A 21,609-nucleotide genomic window follows, 5' to 3' on the forward strand; every position below is an offset into this window, starting at 1 on the left:
CTAACCCTAAATTTTCTTTTTCTTAATTGTTAAATTAATTTAATTGTTACGCATGTAAAAAAAAACTAAAGCAATGGAATTAAATTAATTTAACAATTAAGAAAAAAAATTTAGGGTTAGGGTTAGGGGGAGGTTTAGGGTTAGTTACAGGATGTTGTCTCAGTTTTAGACACAGCAAATGATTTTAGTTGAATGGAGGTAATTGATTGGTTAAAATTGCCGAAATGCTCGGATTTTCAGACGAAATATCTTACAAACTATAGAATTTCCTCAATAAAACCAAGAGAAAAAGATGTTTTATTTTGACACATTCTACCAGTATATGAAGTTTAAAAGTGTTTAGTTAACTAGAAATTGTGTTGAAAACTGCCGTTCAAACAGAAAAGATCCCAAATTGCTGGGTCAGGTCATGAGATTTACAGAAAGAATGGTAACTCTAGTTATTTGGAAGAGAGTTAACCTAAATGAAATACAGTTTGGTTAACTCAGCTGGGACCATTTCCTAAGAACTGGCTCTATTATCCAGCACCAGAATATACTTCAACCCCTGTAATTATACAGAGACAGACAGACAGACACACTCACATACTGAGAGACTCACACACACACTGACAAATACAAGTACGGGTGGTCAGATTAGACCAATGGTTTTCAACCAGGGTTCCTCGGAACCTTAGGGTTCTGCCAGTACAGTCCAGGGGTTCCGCAAGAAGTTACAAAACTGCTAAAATTGGCAGTAATTTTTAATTCTCTTGTGCAGATATGTGTGCATAAGACATTTAAATTATTGCACAGGGGTTCCTCGAGCCAGTGGAATGTTTCCTTGGGGTTCCGCTCCTGCAAAAAAGTTGAAAAGCACAGGATTAGACTGCGACTGGTAGACTGATTTGATATGGGGACAGGTGGACAGATGGAAAGATAGATACAGAGACTGATGGGCAGATGAGCAGAGAGATGGACACACAGATAGAGGGGACAGGTGGACAGACAGGAAAGCAGAGAGACTGACTGGTAGACAGATGGACAGACTGGTAGACAGATGGACACTGACAGACAGAGAGAGAGAGAGACAGGTAGATAGATATGGGGACAGGTAGACAGATGGAAAGATAGATACAGAGATTGACAGATTGAGGGGCAAAGAGACGGACAGATAGGTAAGCAGAGAGACAGATGGACATAGACGGACAGACAGACAGATACAGGTAGGTGGATATGGGGACAGGTGGACAGACAGACAGATACAGGTAGGTGGATATGGGGACAGGTGGACAGACAGGCAGATGGATATGGGGACAGGTGGACAGACAGACAGACAGGCAGATGGATATGGGGACAGGTGGACAGATAGGAAGATAGATATAGAGACAGACGGTAAGGGAGATTGACAGACTGACATGTGGACAGACAGATTGACAACAGATGGATGGATAGTCAGAGAGGGTGGGGATGTAGCAGTCGGGGGGGGGGGAGAAGCGAATGAATGGACAGACAGACAGACTGACTGACTGACTGGCAGACTCACGGACAGACAGACGGCAAGCTTTTTGTTCTCTATTCCTTTCTTCTCGGTATTTCCATACATTTTGGCTGCAGTCCAACTGACTCCATCCTATTTCAGGTGCAGGCCTCAGTATATGCGTGTGAGTGTGTGTGTGTGTGTGTGATGAGAGTATAAGTAACAATAACAGCAGCAGCAGCAGCAGCCGTGGCAGCAGCAGTAAACAAACAATTAAGTCTCCAGAAAGTCCATTAATATTTCACATAATCTATAGCGGTCAATAAGTTAATCAATTCCAGGTAAGGTGTGGAGGTAGACAGGTGTGGTAAATATTTGCTTGTGTGTGTGTGCATGTCCATAAATTATCCTTACAAATCCACACAGTTCATTTTATCAAGTTGTAAAGGCAAATTATGGACACCCTGTGTGTGTGTGTGTGTGTGTATATATATGTATACACACACACACATATATATTATATTTATATAATATATTTACATATTTTATTAAGTCTTTTCTCAGCTAGTTTCGGTCATTAAGCTGTGGCCATGATGGGCCAACGCTTGCAAGGTCATTTAAAAATTTATTTTTGGGGGTTTTGGGGGTCAATCACATTGAAGTACAATTTCTTCAGTTCATTCATATTTTAATGATCTCTATTCGTCAAAATACTAAATCACATGATATCAGAAACAATGCTGACTTTTTAGAGAGGTGTTAACATAAATTTAGACATATTAAATTTAGGCGCAGGAGTGGCTGTGTGGTAAGTAGCTTGTTTACCAACCACACAGTTCCGGGTTCAGTCCCACTGTGTGGCACCTTGGGCAAGTGTCTTCTACTATAGCCTCGGGCCGGCCAATGCCTTCTGAGTGGATTTGGTAGACGGAAACTGAAAGAAGCCCGTCGTATATATGTATATATGTATATATATATATATATATATATATATATATATATTATATATATATATATATATATGTGTGTGTATGTTTGTGTGTCTGTGTTTGTCCCCCTAGCATTGCTTGGCAACCGATGCTGGTGTGTTTACGTCCCCCGTCACTTTGCGGTTCGGCAAAAAGAGAACGATAGAATAAGTACTGTGCTTACAAAAGAATAAGTCCCGGGGTCGATTTGCTCGACTAAAGGCGGTGCTCCAGCATGGCCGCAGTCAAATGACTGAAACAAGTAAAAGAGTAAAAGAGTATACCTGGTGGGGGTGGGGGTGTTTCATCAGAGATTAAGGACAGGTGAGAAATAATTCTGTAATGCAATCGTTCTATTGTTCTCGTCTTGATTTGAATCCCAATTGTTGGCCAATTTCTCTCAAAAGTTCTTATCTCGATGTAAAATTAACGAGGCGAATGTCCTTTTTCTCCCCGCTTGACCTCTGACATCACCTGACAAACGCCAACCAAGATGGTATGATTCAGCCAAACTTTACCTGCTAGAAATAGCAACACAAATGCTTTTAACCCTTTAATGTTCAGATTACTCTGTTAAATGTAATACTTTTTCACTCAAATTGTTTTGAATTAATCAAGCATTATCTCATAGCTTTGAGGTTTCAATGATGTGATTGTTTATATTTAGAATGGCATTGTCGGGTAGGTGTGAAAGGCTAGATATTGCCAGTTTGAATATAAAACATATAGAATATTTGGGCCGGATATGGCCGGTTTAAACACTAAAGGGTTAAATCAGATCCCATTGCTGGATGGTCCAGAAGCAGATGAAGGGCAGATTTTCAAGCCTGGAATCATCCTGATTCCAAAAAGGTATAAAGGCGAGTTGGCAGAAACGTTAGCACGCCGGGCGAAATGCTTAGTGGTATTTCGTCTGCGTTACGTTCTGAGTTCAAATTCCGCCGAGGTCGACTTTGCCTTTCATCCTTTCGGGGTCAATAAATTAAGTACCAGTTACGCACTGGGGTCGATGTAATCGACTTAATACCTATGTCTGTCCTTGTTTGTCCCCTCTGTGTTTAGCCCCTTGTGGGTAGTAAAGAAATAGGTATTTCATCTGCCGCTACGTTCTGAGTTCAAATTCCGCCGAGGTCGACTTTGCCTTTCATCCCTTCGGGGTCGATTAAATAAGTACCAGTTACACACTGGGGTCGATGTAATCGACTTAATACCTATGTCTGTCCTTGTTTGTCCCCTCTGTGTTTAGCCCCTTGTGGGTAGTAAAGAAATAGGTATTTCATCTGCCGCTACGTTCTGAGTTCAAATTCCGCCGAGGTCGACTTTGCCTTTCATCCTTTCGGGGTCGATAAATTAAGCGCCAGTTACGCACTGGGGTCGATGTAATCGACTTAATACCTATGTCTGTCCTTGTTTGTCCCCTCTGTATGTAGCCCCTTGTGGGTAGTAAAGAAATAGGTATTTCATCTGCCGCTACGTTCTGAGTTCAAATTCCGCCGAGGTCGACTTTGCCTTTCATCCTTTCGGGGTCGATAAATTAAGTACCAGTTATGCACTGGGGTCGATGTAATCGACTTAATACCTATGTCTGTCCTTGTTTGTCCCCTCTGTGTTTAGCCCCTTGTGGGTAGTAAAGAAATAGGTATTTCGTCTGCCGCTACGTTCTGAGTTCAAATTCTGCCGAGGTCGACTTTGCCTTTCATCCTTTCGGGGTCGATAAATTAAGTACCAGTTACGCACTGGGGTCGATGTGATCGACTTAATACCTATGTCTGTCCGTGTTTGTCCCGTCTGTGTTTAGCCCCTTGTGGGTAATAAAAAAAATAGATATAATATGTCTATGTAGAATAAATTCGGACCAAGATACAGGGGTCCCAGACGGACGGATGGACGGACAGAATTTCGCTTTTATTATATGTAATGCAGTGTATTTACTTATACATACTCTCTCTCTCTCTCTCTCTCTTTTTCAGGTGGCACATGGCTTGATGCTTTCACTCAGGTTTGAGCTGGGCTAGGGCAGTCCCGGCTATGGGCCGCAACCACTGCGCTGCCATCGTTCTCTTCATCAACTCAGCCGCAACTGTCGGGAACGTCACAGAGACCGAGACCCGCTCGAGCGAACAGTGTCCACCGGAGGCGACGACGACGTCGAGGAGGAGGTGGAGGAGGAAGAGGAAGTGGAGGAGGAGGCACACGGCGGCGACAGCAACTGCTTCGTCCGAGTCTACCCGTCCTCTGCGTCGCCCCACCTACCAACGCTGAAAGCAATCACGGACACCGCCACTGGGTGGCTGTGACCCCACCCTCATTCTCACATACACACACACACACCAACATCACCCCATCTCCCTCCAAACTCCGCTTTTCACTCACACCCCACCCCCCGGTCAATTCTACTTTGCACTCACCTGCCTTCCCGTCTGGCCAGCTGACCAGCCCTTTGCCGTTCCCCTCACCTCCACCCTCCTCCTCTTCACCTCATCCAGTAGCAAAACTCTCCCCACCCCCCCGTAACTCTCCTCCCACTGTACAAGCGCACGTGTACCATGGATCAATACCAGACCATCAAACAGCTGGGAGACGGAACCTACGGCAGCGTGATCCTGGCCAGGAAGCAAGACACCTCGCAACTTGTTGCCATCAAGAAGTGAGTCCTGACTTAACAAACACTTTCTCTTTCTTGTCTTTTGTTTGGCTGTGTGGTAAGTAGCTTGTTTACCAACCACATGGTTCCGGGTTCAGTCCCACTGCGCGGCACCTTGGGCAAGTGTCTTCTACTATAGCCTCGGGCCAACTAAAGCCTTGTGAGTGGATTTGGTAGACGGAAACTGAAAGAAGCCCATCATATATATATATATATATATGTGTGTGTGTCTGTATGTTTGTGTGTCTGTGTTTGTCCCCCTAGCATTGCTTGACAACCAATGCTGGTGTGTTTATGTCCCCGTCACTTAGCGGTTCGGCAAAAAGTGAATAAGTACTGGGCTTACAAAAGAATAAGTTCCGGGGTCGAGTTGCTCGATTAAAGGCAGTGCTCCAGCATGGCCGCAGTCAAATGACTGAAACAAGTAAAGAGTAGGTAAGGGTTGGCAACAGGAAATGCATCCCCTACGCCCTAGAATATTTGCCTCAATATATTGAATCTGACTCATTTGAGCAAAAGAGGAGTGGGGCTGTGTGAGAAGAACCTCCTTCCCATCCACGTTTCTTCCGGGTTCAGTCCCACTGTATTGCACTTAGGGTAAGTGTCTTCTACTATAGCCCCAGGTTCACCAAAGCCAAATGTGAGTAGATTTGGTACATGGAAACTGAAAGAAACCTGCTGAATATATACACATATATAGGCGCAGGAGTGGCTGTGTGGTAAGTAGCTTGCATCACCAACCACATGGTTCCGGGTTCAGTCCCACTGCGTGGCATCTTGGGCAAGTGTCTTCTGCTATAGCCTCGGGCCGACCAAAGCCTTGTGAGTGGATTTGGTAGACGGAAACTGAAAGAAGCCCATCATATATATATATATATATATAGATATATATATATATATATATATATGTAAGTAGCTTGCTTACCAACCACATGGTTCCAGGTTCGGTCCCACTGTGGGGCACCTTGGGCAAGTGTCTTCTACTATGGCCCCCGGCCGACCAAAGCCTTGTGAGTGGATTTGGTAGACGGAAACTGAAAGAAGCCCATCGTATATATGTATATATATATATGTAAGTAGCTTGCTTACCAACCACATGGTTCCAGGTTCGGTCCCACTGCGGGGCACCTTGGGCAAGTGTCTTCTACTATAGCCCCCGGCCGACCAAAGCCTTGTGAGTGGATTTGGTAGACGGAAACTGAAAGAAGCCCATCGTATATATGTATATATATATATGTAAGTAGCTTGCTTACCAACCACATGGTTCCGGGTTCAGTCCCACTGTGGGGCACCTTGAGCAAGTGTCTTCTACTATAGCCCCCGGCCGATCAAAGCCTTGTGAGTGGATTTGGTAGACGGAAAGTGAAAGAAGCCCATCGTATATATATATATATATATATATATATATATATATATATATATAGTGTGTGTGTGTATGTGTGTATATGTTTGTGTGTCTGTGCTTGTCCCCCTAGCATTGCTTGGAAGCCGATGCTGGTGTGTTTACGTCCCCGTCACTTAGCAGTTCGGCAAAAAGAGACCGATAGAATAAGTACTGGGCTTACAAAGAATAAGTCCTGGGGTCGATTTGCTTGACTAAAGGCGGTGCTCCAGCATTTACAAACTCAGATTAAGCCGTCCTTCTTCATATCAGACATGACTCAAACTCTTTACTCTCTTTTACTTGTTTCAGTCATTTGACTCCGGCCATGCTGGAGCACTGCCTGTAGTCGAGCAAATCGACCCCGGGACTTATTCTTTTGTAAGCCCAGTACTTATTCTATCGGTCTCTTTTGCCGAACTGCTAAGTGACGGGGACGTAAACACACCAGCATCGGTTGTCAAGCAATGCTAGGGGGACAAACATGCACACACAAACACACACATGCACATATATACGACAGGCTTCTTTCAGTTTCCGTCTACCAAATCCACTCACAAGGCATTGGTCGGCCCGGGGCTATAGCAGAAGACACTTGCCCAAGATGCCACGCAGTGGGACTGAACCCGGAACCATGTGGTTGGTTAGCAAGCTACTTACCATACAGAACTATGACAACTTTCACAGAATCTTTGGTGCTATGGGGGTGTTCGTTGACATTTTTTCACAGATGCTTCATACATAGTAGTGCATTGGATTGAGGTCTGGAGAATCAGGGGGGCCAAATGTTGGGCGTGATGTGATCATGCAAATTGTCAGCCATCCATTCGTGTGTCATTTGAGCCTTGTGTGATGGTGCAGAATCTTGCTGAAAGACATTAAGCCTTCCATTGCATACACTGTTGATCCAAGGCTTAACAACTTTAATCAGAACCACAGAAAGATCAAACACACATATATATATATATTCATATATATCTACAGATATAAAGTCTGACGTTTAAAAATATAGTAATATATAAATATACGCATACATCTGTTCTCCATGCTAGCACGGGTTGGACGGTTCAACTGGGGTCTGGGAAGCCAGAAGGCTGCACCAGGCCCAGTCTGATCTGGCAGGGTTTCTACAGCTGGATGCCCTTCCTAACGTGAGTGTAGTGGGTGCTTTTTATGTGCCACCGGCACAGGTGCCAGGGGTGTCTGGCAAATGGCCACAATTGGTTGGTGTTTTTTACATGCCACCGGCACGGGGGCCAGGCGAGTCTGGCAAACGGCCACGATCAGATGGTGCTTTTTACGTGCCACCGGCACAGGTGCCAGACGAGGCTAGCAAACGGCCACGATTGGATGGTGCTTTTTACATTTCACCGGCACGGGGCCCACCCTGAATTTATGCCTAAACTCATAAAACATTTGGTATAAATTTGTTAAATTTAAAATTTGGGATAAAAAAACATACAATGACATATTAAAATTCCAGCGAAAAATACATAGAAGAAAAATATACAAATTTACAAAAATACATAAAAGTTCTTCTACGGTCTGTTCCGGAGACGCGCCAATTAATATGTGTATATACGCAGCAGCATTCACCCTAAGGCTTTGTGGGAAAAAGCGAGGTGGCATCACATGTCCTTCATTGCTAACAACATCCAAGCCCATGACACTTGCAACCTCAGAAGGGTCTGTACATAGCCACCTGTCATTTCTTCTATTAGTTTTCTGCTCCTGGTTAAAGTTTTTTGTTTGACTAAAGGTGGTGCTCCACCATGGCTGTAGGCAAATAACTGAAACAAGTAAAAGAATAAAAGAATACATACATATATATATGTGTGTATATATATATATATATATATATATATATATATATATATATATTACGGAGATTGTACTTGCATAGCAAGTGATTTGATCTGAGATCGTGTGCTGAAACGAAAACAATTGCAGCGTGGAAGGTGTTTGTAAGCCATTTAAGAAACACACAAAAGCCGTTCGATTCACTTCAATATTTAAGTTTAATTTGTCAAAATATTTTTGTCGCTATCAGACCGCGACCTGTTCATTGAGTACAGATTTTTGTCAGTGAACAGGTCGCCGTCTTATAGCGACGATAATATTTTGACAAATTAAACTTAAATGTTGAAGTGAATCAAACGGCTTTTGTCTGTTTCTTGAATGGCTTACAAACACCTTCCACGATGCAATTATATATATATATATATAATATATATATATATATATATATACTGTTGGTGTACCGTTGGCGATTTTTTTCCTCTGTCTTCCCTTCTCTGGATCTTTCCTTCTCCTATGTTTCCGATGAAGAGCTCCGCTCGAAATGTTAAACCCTCCTTCTTCCCTTCTTTCCTTAGTGTCAAATAATACTATATTTGTTCCACGTCCTCGCATTGTTGTGTTTTTTTGTACTTTCGTGTTTGGGTTAACTATATATATACATACATACATACATACATAAACCACATATATACACATGCATATACACACATACTTTTTCCCTTTGGTTTTTCCGTTCTCTCCCTCCCTTCCACCGAAAGTAAGATTAGGGTAGAGATAAAGCACAGCCACCCCATTCCCTACCCCCGTGCCCCAGCAGCTCAGCTGGGGTGCTTACATACACCTAGGTACACAGGTGAAATAGCTTTATCGTTCAGGTATGAGCAGTAGTGGTAGAGGTAGGGAGGTGATCGTTGCGGTGGCGATGGTGGTGGTGGTGGTGGTTGTGGGTGGTGGTGTTAGGTGATCGTTGTAGTGGTTGAGGTGGGGGTGGTCATGTACAAGTGTACACATGCCTTGTCACAATTCTTAGTTCTCGTGTGTGTGTGTGTGTGTGTGCACGTGTGTGTCTACGTGTATGTATGTATATTATACATATGTATATATACGTGTATGTGTCTATATATCTCCCTTAATTATATACATATGTGTTAGTAGCCACTACACACATTTTTCTCTCTCCTTGTTTCTTTCTGTGTCCCTTTCTGTAGAAGAGCATAGGCTCAAAATGTTAAAGACCTTTTCACTTCCCAAGGCGTTATCCTAATACATCTGTTTGTTTTATACACCAACTGTTTTCATCTTTTGTTTTTTTCGTAAACTCTCCCTATATATATATATATATATATTGTATATATGTATTATTTATATATATGTATATGTATATGATATATATATATATATATATTATATATATATATAGTATATATATATGTATATATATATTGTATATATATATATGAATATATGTATATAGTATATATATATAGATATAATATATATATATATATATATATGTATATATATATGTATATATATATGTATATATAATATAATATATATATATATATATATATGTATATATTATATGTTATATATATATATATATATATATATATATATAATATATATATATATGTATATAATACATATATATATATATATATAGGCGCAGGAGTGGCTGTGTGGTAAGTAGCTTGTTTACCAACCACATGGTTCCGGGTTCAGTCCCACTGCGTGGCATCTTGGGCAAGTGTCTTCTGCTATAGCCCCAGGCCGACCAATGCGGTTCGGCAAAAGAGACCGATAGAATAAGTACTGGGCTTACAAAAAAGAATAAGTCCCGGGGTCGAGTTGCTCGACTAAATGCGGTGCTCCAGCATGGCCGCAGTCAAATGACTGAAACAAGTAAAAGAGTAAAGAGAGAGAGAGAGTATATAGGAGTGCACTACCACGTCACTCCAACTGCTACATCACCACCATCCCCACCACCATCACCATCATCACCACCACCAGCATCGTAACCCCCCTCCATCATCATCATCATCATCACCACCACCTTATATTCACTATGATGTTTTTTTTTTGTTTTCTTTAACAGAATGAAAAAGAAGTTCTATTCGTGGGATGACTGCGTCAGTTTACGGGAAGTGAAGGTAAGTGGGGTACACGGGGGTAGGTGTGTGTGTGTGTGGGTAGATGTGTATGTATGTGTGTTGGGGTACATAGCTATGGGTATATGTCTCTCTTTTTACTCTTTTACTTGTTTCAGTCATTTGACTGCGGCCATGCTGGAGCACCGCCTTTAGTCGAGCAAATCGACCCCGGGACTTATTCTTTTGTAAGCCCAGTACTTATTCTATCGGTCTCTTTTGCCGAACCGCTAAGTAACGGGGACATAAACACACCAGCATCGGTTGTCAAGCAATGCTAGGGGGACAAACACAGACACACAAACATACACACACACATATATATATATATATATATACGATGGGCTTCTTTCAGTTTCCGTCTACCAAATCCTCTCACAAGACATTGGTCGGCCCGGGGCTATAGTAGAAGACACTTGCCCAAGGTGCCATGCAGTGGGATTGAACCCGGAACCATGTGGTTGGTAAACAAGCTACTTACCACGCGCCTATATATATACATATATACGACAGGCTTCTTTCAGTTTCCGTCTACCAAATCCACTCACAAGGCTTTGGTCGGCCTGGGGCTATAGCAGAAGACACTCGCCCAAGATGCCACGCAACGGGACTGAACTCGGAACCATGTGGTTGGTAAACAAGCTACTTACCACGCGCCTATATATATACATATATACGACGGGCTTCTTTCAGTTTCCGTCTACCAAATCCACTCACAGGGCATTGGTCGGCCCGGGGCCATAGCAGAAGACACTTGCCCAAGGTGCCACACAGTGGGACTGAACCCGGAACCACGTGGCTGGTTAGCAAGCTACTTACCACACAGCCACTCCTGCGCCTTTTAGAAGGAATCTTTCACATTACGTGTGTAAGCGCTTGCCTTAAGTCCTTAAAAATGTTTTAGCTCGAAGGCCGCGGCCATGCTGGGGCACCACCTTGTCAATCATTTCGACACAACCACACCCACACCCACACATGCTTGTATTCATTATGTTTGTTTTGTGTTATTTGTTATTGTTGTTGTTGTTGTTTTGCAGTCGTTAAGGAAGCTGAATCATCCAAATATTGTGAAATTGAAAGAAGTAATTAGAGAGAATAACGAGTTATATTTTATATTTGAATACATGAAGGAGAATTTGTACCAGATGCTGAAGGACCGGTGAGTCTGTCTGTCTGTCTGTCTGTTCATACACACTGCTGCGACAGTCACACACACACACACACACACACGCATACACATGCACACACACACACTCATACACACATACACACACTCATACACACACTCACATACACTCATACACACACACATACACAGACACGTGCACACACACACACACATGCACACATACACACACACACGTGCACATGCACGCACGCACACATACATGCACACACCCATACACACACTCACACACACACATGCTAGGTTAATAATAATAATAATAATAATAATCCTTTCTACTAAGGCCTGGAATTTTCGGGGAGGGTACTTGTCGATTACATTGACCCCAGTGCATAACTGGTACTTAATTCATGAACCTTGAAAGGATTAAAGGCAAAAATCAATCTTGGTGGAATTTGAACTCAGAACATAAAGACAAACATAATCCCGCTAAGCATTTTGCCCAGCAAATTAACGATTCTGCCAACCCGTTGCCTTAATAATAATAATACATGGCTTCTGATCTTAACTGATTGGAAGTGTTATCATGTACATTGTTTTGTCTTGGTATAAAAGATGGGCTACAGCAAATATTCTACTCAATACCACAGATTTACTTGTCAGTTGTTTGACCATAAGCAGTTGACCTTAGTGGCTGACGATATGTGCATCTCTGATCAAGAGCAGAAGTAGTGGGGGAGCATCATAGCCATGTGTTGAAAGGAATTCTTAGAGGTTTGGATATTTCACTTTTGGAAACATGGGTGTTTCATTCAACATCCTTAAACAAACCTTATTCAAGGACCTTTTGAGCGGGATGGGTTACTCGACCTGAAGGAAATTCTAACTGGGCCCCACCTGCAAGGTCATGCGCTGTTCATCTTGATATGAGATCACCATGTTGTGCACATATGGTTGTGATGCATGTGCCTAGTGTACCCTTATCAGATGGGTTGTCATGATGAGTATACTGGGCTTCGTATATTTTACCCCAGTGTCACTTTGAAGGCATGCACTGCTCTCTCACTCAATAATAATAATAATATTATATTTTTCTGAGCTTGTCAAGTTCTTTCGCCGAGATATTATGATCACAGGGGATGCTCATGTCGATCAATAAGCAAATCGACATGAGCATCCCCTGTGATCATAATATCTCGGCGAAAGAATTTGACAAGCTCAGAAAATATAAAGACCTGCTCATTGAAATTGAGAAAATGTGGCATCTCAAGGCGATTACAATACCAATGATCGTAGGAGCACTAGGAATGATCAAGAAGGGAACTGAAAATTATATGAGAATGATCCCAGGCTTACCATCCCTGCAAGAAGTGCAAAAGATTGTCTTAACTGGTACATCACACGTATTGAGAAGAGCATTGTCGATGTGAGAACTGTTGCTGCTCATGTATTTTAATTTAACTTTATTTCTATCAAAAAAAAAAAAAAAAGAACGAACTAGTGAGTTTAGTTTAATGGCCTACCAATGTATACTATGAGTTTCTTTGCCCTAGGAGTCGGGAAGACACTCGGCAAGAAATGGAAGCAAATTTGAAAGAAGAAGAAAAACCCATAAATAATAATAATAATATAATAATAATAATAATAACATTAATAATGGTTTCAAATTTTGCCACAAGGGCAACAGTTTTGAGAGAGGGGATGAGTCGATTACATTGGCCCCAGTGCGTAACTGGTACTTAATTTATTGACCCTGAAAGAATGAAAGGTAAAGTTGACCTCAGCAGAATTTGAACTCCGAATATAAGTACACGAAATACTGCTGGACATTTTGCCTGGCGTGCTAACAATTCTGCCAAATTACCAACATAATAATAATAATAATAATAATAATAATAATAATAAATGCCCTGATGTAGTACCAGGCAGTGGCTCTCATGGCTTCTGATCTGAACTGATTGGAAGTGTTATCATGTACATTGTTTTGTCTTGGTATAAAAGACGGGCTACAGCAAATATTCTGCTCAATACCACAGATTTGCTTGTCAGTTGTTTGACCTTAACCAGTTGAGCATGTCCCTTAGTGGCTGACGATATTTGCATCTCTGATCACGAGCAGAAGTAGTGGGGGAGCATCATAGCCATGTGTTGAGTGGGATTCTTTGGGGTTTAAGTAATTCACCTCTGGAAACATGGGTGGTTCTTTCAACATCCTTAAAGTAGTAAAGAAATAGGTATTTTGTCTGCTGCTACGTTCTGAGTTCAAATTCCGCCGAGGTCGACTTTGCCTTTCATCCTTTCGCAGTCGATTAAATAAGTACCAGTTACGCACTGGGGTCGATATAATCGACTTAATCCATTTGTCTGTCCCTGTTTGTCCTCTTTGTGTTTAGCCCCTTGTGGGTAGTAAAGAAATAGGTATGGGTCAATAAAATAGAGGACCAATTGATCCCTGGGCTCAATGTAAATGTGTAGACCCCTCCCCTCAAAATTGTAAACCTTGTAGATACAGTTGAAAAAACTATACACACACACACACACACGCACATGTATAATGTCTGCATATTTTTCATCCTCTCTTTCTCTTCTCTGTCTGTGTGTCTTGTGTTGTCGCCGCCGTTACCATAGGGACCGTTACCTGGCGGAGTCTGTAGTTAGAAATATCATCTACCAAGTTCTGCAAGGCCTCACGTTCATGCATAAAAATGGTGAGTGTTTGACTTTTCTTCTTCGTTACCTTTTTCTCTCCCCAATTAAGTCAATTATATCGACCCCCAGTGCATAACTGGTACTTATTTAACCTTTCCCTCATTCCCTCTTTCTTTCATCCTCTTTCTATCATTCTCTCTGTTTGCGTTCCTTTTCTCATTTTCTTTCCTTCTCACTACCCCTCCAAGATACTCCAACCCCTATTTTTTTGACCCCTAATATTCTCTCTGCCTCTCCCTAATCTTTCAGGATTCTTCCACCGTGATTTGAAACCTGAGAACCTATTGTGTACAGGGCCAGACCTGATTAAAATCGCTGACTTTGGACTAGCGAGGGAAACGCGTTCGCAGCCTCCTTACACAGACTATGTCTCGACGAGATGGTAAGAAGTTTCCAGAAATTTTCCAAAGAAAATTCTAGAATTCCCAGCCAGATGCATAGTTCGGGGATCAGGGCATCTCTCCAGATGGAATCCTTCTCTGCAGTGAGGAGTCACAGTTCTGGTACTAGGGACATGGGATCTTTTCCTTTTGAACGGCAGATGTCAACACAATTTCTAGTTAACTAAAATATTGTAAACTTCGTATACTGGTAGAATGTGTTTATAAAACATCAGTTTCTCTTGGTTTTATTGAGAAAATTCTATAGTTTGTAAGATATTTCATCTGAAAATCTGAGCATTTCGGCAGTTTCAACCAATCACTCACGTCTATTGAGGTAAAAAAAAATATTCTGTGCCGTATGAATATGTCCCTCGTTTAAGAAACAGATTGGCATCTTTTCTGTTTGAACGGCAGTTTTTAACATAATTTCTAGGTAACTAAAAAATTTTAAACTTCGTATACTGGTAGAATGTGTTTATAAAACATCATTTTCTCTTGGTTTTATTGAGAAAATTCTGTAGTTTGTAAGATATTTCGTCTGAAAATCCGAGCATTTCGGCAATTTTAACCAATCCTATGCTCTCTTTTGAGCTAAAATCATTTGCTGCATCTAAAACTGAGACAACATCCTGTAACTAACCCTAAACCTCCCCCTAACCCTAAATTTTATCCTTAATTGTTAAATTAATTTAATTCCATTGCTTTTGTTTTTTTTTACATGCATAACAATTAAATTAATTTAACAATTAAGGATAAAATTTAGGGTTAGGGTTAGGAGGGAGGTTTAGGGTTAGTTACAGGATGTTGTCTCAGTTTTAGATGCAGCAAATGATTTTAGCTCAAAAGAGAGCATAGGATTGGTTAAAATTCGAAAAATTAAACTACGTTAAACAAACGAATTACAATTTTCTCAAGAAAGCCAAGAGAAAAAAATGTTTTATTTTGACACATTCTACCAGTATACGAAGTTTTAAAGTGTTTAGTTAACTAGAAATTGTGTTGACATGTGCCGTTCAAAAGGAAAAGATCCGGGACATGTTAATAGGTTGTCCCAAAAGTTCGTAAACACTTGCGAAAATTGAATTTTTACTCGCCAAGTACTAACAAAAACAACAAAAATAATTCCTCAAAATAAAGACCATTATTTTCCAAGACTTTCTACGAACTTTTGGGACAACCTTATATTAGAATGTTTCGGGAAAGAATCGCAGGACGGCTTCTTGAAACCGAGCTAAATGGCAGGAAACGTAGGAGTTGGCCAAGAATAAAATGGCTGGATCATAGCCATTGTCTCAGTTGTGGAGGTGCATGGCTTAATGGTTAAGTGTGATGAACTCATTATCGTAAGATTGGGGTTTTGATTCCTGGACCGGGTGATACATTGTCTTCTTGAGCAAGACACTTCATTTCACGTTGTTTTAGTTCACTCAGCTGGAAAACAATGATTCATACCTGCGATGGATGGGTATCCCATCCAGGTGGGGGATATATACAACACGAAACCGGGAAACTGGCCCTTATGAATCAGCAAGACTCGAGAAGGAAGCAGGTTTTTTTTTTTTTTTTGCGGAGGCTTACTCTTTTACTTGTTTCAGTCATTTGACTGCGGCCATGCTGGAGCACCGCCTTTAGTCGAGCAAATCGACCCCTGGACTTATTCTTTTGTAAGCCCAGTACTTATTCTATCGGTCTCTTTTGCCGAACTGCTAAGTAACGGGGACATAAACACACCAGCATCGGTTGTCAACCAATGCTAGGGGGACAAACACAGACACACAAACACACGCACGCATATATATATATATATATATATACGACGGGCTTCTTTCAGTTTCCGTCTACCAAATCCACTCACAAGGCATTGGTCGGCCCGAGGCTATAGTAGAAGACACTTGCCCAATGTGCCATGCAGTGGGACTGAACCCGGAACCATGTGGTTGGTAAACAAGCCACCCACCACACAGCCACTCCTGCGCCTAACCACTAGGCTTGTGGCTTAGTGGTTAGGGTGTTTGACTCATAGTCGTAAAATTGTGGTTTCAATTCCTGGACTGGATGGTGTGTTGTGTTCTTGGGCAAAACACTTCATTTCACGTTGCTCCAGTCCACTCAGCTGGCAAAAATGAGTCTTACCTGTGATGGACTGTTGTCCCGTCCAGGTGAGGTATATATGTGTGCCATGAAACTGGGAAACCAGCCCTTATGAGCCTAGCATGGCTCGAGAAGGGGACTTTACTCTTTAACCTTTGTAATCGCAGTTGGTCATACGTGGAAATCTAGCCCAACAGTGCAGGGTCAGTTGTTTCAGATAGGACCTTGTGGAGAAGATACCTGAGGACTCTCCTCCCATGACCCTCCCTTGTAGCTTGTGGAGGGAGGCATCATATTTACCTGTTGCTGTCACATAATTAATCCCCCCTGGAAATCTAGCCCAACAGTGCAGGGTCAGTTGTTTCAGATAGGACCCTATGGGGAAGATATCTGAGGATTCTCCTCCCATGACCCTTCCAGCTCCGTTCTATTTACATGTCACTCACACTCACTCATTTTCTTTCTCTCTCTGTAGGTATCGTGCCCCAGAAGTCCTCCTCCGTGCCACCAACTACAGCTCCCCCATAGACATGTGGGCAGTTGGCTGTATCATGGCCGAGGTCTACACTCTCCGTCCACTCTTCCCAGGCAGTTCAGAGATTGACCAAATATTCAAGATTAGCTCCATTCTGGGCACACCAGAAAGGGTAAGTCAGCCAGCTTCTTGCATGCGTGTGTGTGTGTATGTTCATGTGTGGGTGTGTGTGCACATCCAGGCATGTGGCTGTGTGTGTGTGTGTGTGCACATCCAGGCATGTGGCTGTGTGTGTGTGTGTGTGTGTGTGCACATCCAGGCATGTGGCTGTGTGTGTGTGTGCATGCGTAGGTATGTGTGTATGTTTGTTCGTGAGTGTGTGTGCATGTGTGTATGTGCACGTCCATGCATGTGGCTGTGTGTGTGTGTATTTTGTGCCTTGTTCTCTACTGCTACCCAGACTACCACATGTTTACTACCACTACATCCAAACTATGACTTCTACACCCACCACTGCAGAACTACTACTACTACTACCACCACCACCACCATTACTACCATTATTACTACAACCACCACTACTACTATTACTACCACAACAGTCACCACTACTACTGCCATGACCATCATTATTACTATCACCACTACTACTACTACCACCATCATGATCATCATTGTTACTACCACCACTACCATTACTACTACCACAACAGTCACCACTACTACTACCATGGCCAGCATGGTCGTTTTCAGCACCACTACCACCACCACCATTACTTCTACTACAACTACCACTCCCACCATGACCCTCACTATTACCACCTCCACCACCACTGCGACCATGACCATCCCTACTGTTATTGTTTTTGTTGTTGTCGTTGCAGAAGTGCTGGGATGAAGGCTACAGGCTTGCTGCCAGCATGAACTTTCGTTGGCCCCACTGCGTCCCCATCAACCTGAAAACAGCTGTGCCAAATGCCAACAATGAGGGGTTGGCTGTGATGAGGGACCTCATGAAGTGGAACCCTAAGGACCGACCCTCTGCTAGTCAGGTAAGTCAGGATTGAACCTCTCTCCTCGATGTTTCGACATCAGCTTAAGTCTGCTTACAAGAGAAAGGACCCACAATCCGAGTTGTGCGTACCCCATCGGAAATTGCAACTTCATCCGAGTAACATTGTATAGGTTTTGGATTTCTCTCCGAGGAATTATGAACAGGGGATTCCGTACAGGTTTCCTACATGTACCTATACCTGTTATGAATTTATTATATTTAATAATAAATCTTTCTCTATATCTCTCTCTATATAAACGGCAGTTTGTCTGTGTGTGTTTCTGTGTGTCTGTTAGGTTGTACCCTCACCCTGACCACGGCTTTCAACCGATTCTGATGAAACTCGACACACACATAGCCCAATGTCATAATTCAAAACTAACGCAGCGAAAATTTTGAAAAGTTCCCCAGTTCTGAAAAAAATCGATAAATTCGACATTTTTTTGCTATATTTTGGCTATAACTGTCTAAAAATGCTTTATAGTTATTTCCCTTACAAACCCGAGCAACGCCGGGCAATACTGCTAGTATATATATATAAAGCTGAAGTTGTCTGTGTATGGCAGGTTTGGTAGCCTTCAACTAACACTATCTCCTCCGAGACCCTACTATAGCCCCGGGCTGACCAAAGCCTTGTGAGTGGATTTGGTAAACGGAAACTGAAAGGAGCCTGTCGTATATGTCTATATATATATGTAGATGTATGTGTGTGTTTGTGTGTCTGTGTTTGTCCCCCTAGCATCGCTTGACAACCGATGCTGGTGTGTTTACGTCCCCGTCACTTAGCGGTTCGGCAAAAAGAGACGGATAGAATAAGTACTGGGCTTACAAAGAGTAAGTTCCGGGGTCGATTTGCTTTACTAAAGGCGGTGCTCTGGCATGGCCACAGTCAAATGACTGAAACAAGTAAAAGAGTCAAAAGAGAGAGAGAGTATATTATATAAAGCTGAAGTTGTCTGTGTGTGGCAGGTTTGGTAGCCTTCAACTAACACTATCTCCTCCGAGACCCTGCGGCGCAATTCGACCAAAATTGAGAGTACGATAGAAGAAGGCTTGCTCTTCCTTCCATAGAAGAAAAAATTCAAATCAGACCATGTTAACACCAAAAATTATTTACATCAAAAAGGTGCTTTTTTTCTATGAAAATCCCTATTTTTTTGCAATTTTTTGACTGCCGTGTTTCCATTTTTCGGTGTATTTCAACCAGGAAAATGTTCACTTAAAGAGAATAACAAGATACATAATGCAAAATTTTTACTTTTCAAAAATTCCAATTCTAAAGGGTCGAAACAAACCCGAGCAACGCTGGGCGATACTGCTAGTCTCTCTATATATAAAGCTTAAGTTGTCTGTGTGTGGCAGGTTTGGTAGCCGTCAACTAACACTATCTCCTCCGAGACTCTGCGGCGCAAGTTGACCAAAATTGAGAATATGATAGAAGAAGGCTTGCTCTTCATTCCGTAGGGTGTCAGCATCATGATCGTAAGATTGTGGTTTCGATTCCTGGACCAGGTGACGCATTGTGTTCTTGAGCAAGACACTTCATTTCATATCACTCCAGCCCACTCAGCTGGCAAAAATGAGTAACTCTGCAATGGACTCGTGTCCCGTCCAGCTGGGGAACACATATGCCATTAAAACCGGGAAACCGGGCCCATGAGCCTGGCTAGGCTTTAAAAGGGCGCATTTATTTATTTATTTTATATATATATACATGCATACATACATATATATGTGTATATATATATACATATATAAATATGGATATATATATATATATAAATAAATATGGATATATATATATATACTGGAGTAAACACATAAATGTGAAACAAGGTGGAAAAAAGAGTACTCAAATACCAGTGGTAGAGTAATATGCTTTATTTAAAAGCAGCAGAAAATTCTACAAAACCTGTTACTCTGAGTTTCACGTTCCCGTTCGTCGGACAGTTTTTGCTATATATATATATATATATATATATATATATATACTCTTTTACTCTTTTACCTGTTTCAGCCATCCGGCTGAGGCCATGCTGGGACACTTATTTTATAGAAGGAGCTTCTACAGGACTAGAACTGTTTCATTCAAATGAAATCATCAGGAAGCTTCCTGATGATTTCATTTGAATGAAACATTCTAGTCCTGTAGAAGCTCCTTCTATAAAATAAATTATTTACTCTGCTATGTATTGAGTACCTTATTTACTGTGGTTAACCCCGACTCACCCGGCCTACATATATATATATATATATATATACATATACATATATATATATATTATAATATATATGGATATATATATAGATATATATCTCCATGTATGTGTATATATATATATAGATATATATCTCCATGTATGTGTGTGTATATATATATATATATATATATATATATATCCATATATATAGCACCTTACCTGCCTTATGGGTCTTCTGGATACCAAAGCCTCTCATATCTATATCTATATCCATTTTTTATCTGCAGACATTAAAGTACAATTTCTTCCATGTTGGCGTCAAACTGAATGGACCAAAGCCACAACAACAGCCACCTCCACAACAACAACAACAACAACAGCAGCAACAACAACAACAACAACAGTTATATCATCACCATCATCACCAGCAGCAGCCACAACACCAGCAGCAGCATCATCATCAGCAACATCAGCAGAAACAGCAGCCAGGTGGCCATCGAATGGACGGGGAGGTTGGTGGTGTGAAGGGTGGTGAAGTGGGGAGTATCCTCCGGGAGCAGTACAAGTACCACACGCCTCACACTCACCCGCAGTTGAAGCCCCTCGCCGAGAACCGCAACAATACCAACATCCTGCCGACCCTGACATCGGGCAAGACGAATCAGGTAAGCGGAGAGACTTCTTGTGTGTGTGTGTGTGTGTGTGTGTATTTGCATGTGTGTATGTGTGTGTGTACATACATATGTTTGTATACGTGTGTATATGTATGCAAGTGTATGTAAACGTGTCTGTATTTGCATATGTATGTGTGTGTGTGTGCACATGTGTGTATGTGCATATATACATATATATATATACATATCTATATACATATATATACATACATATATATATATATACATACATATATATATACATATATATATATACATACATATATACATACATATATATATATACATACATATATATATATACACACACACATCTCTCTATTTGTATGTGCATATATATATATATATATATACACACACACACACATACACATACACACAACTCTGTATTTGTATGTGCATATATATATATATATATATATACGCTATTTCACCATGCATTACCCCTCTCTTGATATCCTACGTTCTACTTGCCTAGAACCTGCCATCATTTC

The 21,609-nt window shown here is 41.5% G+C and overlaps 2 protein-coding genes across 5 annotated transcripts in view; one reads left to right on the top strand and one right to left on the bottom strand.

Moving 5' to 3' along the window:
* LOC118768538 overlaps positions 1-21,609 on the bottom strand; it is a 492,176-nt gene that overhangs the window by 197,520 nt on the left and 273,047 nt on the right. The window lies entirely within an intron of this gene.
* Positions 1-21,609, top strand: part of LOC115226581 (serine/threonine-protein kinase dyf-5) — a 49,016-nt gene that overhangs the window by 19,054 nt on the left and 8,353 nt on the right. For 2 of the 3 annotated variants that reach the window (XM_036515251.1, XM_036515252.1), the window contains exons 2-9: positions 4,398-5,074; positions 10,351-10,405; positions 11,440-11,557; positions 14,153-14,236; positions 14,487-14,619; positions 17,187-17,358; positions 18,071-18,238; positions 20,729-21,106. In XM_036515251.1, the coding sequence (XP_036371144.1) occupies positions 4,974-5,074; positions 10,351-10,405; positions 11,440-11,557; positions 14,153-14,236; positions 14,487-14,619; positions 17,187-17,358; positions 18,071-18,238; positions 20,729-21,106 (1,209 nt within the window). In that variant the 5' untranslated portion in view covers positions 4,398-4,973. Of the gene's footprint in view, positions 1-4,397; positions 5,075-10,350; positions 10,406-11,439; positions 11,562-14,152; positions 14,237-14,486; positions 14,620-17,186; positions 17,359-18,070; positions 18,239-20,728; positions 21,107-21,609 lie in introns of all 3 variants that reach the window. The other variant, XM_029797587.2, reaches the window with a different exon arrangement.

Source organism: Octopus sinensis, linkage group LG30 (genome assembly GCF_006345805.1).
Source record: "Octopus sinensis linkage group LG30, ASM634580v1, whole genome shotgun sequence".
Classification (NCBI taxonomy): domain Eukaryota; kingdom Metazoa; phylum Mollusca; class Cephalopoda; order Octopoda; family Octopodidae; genus Octopus; species Octopus sinensis.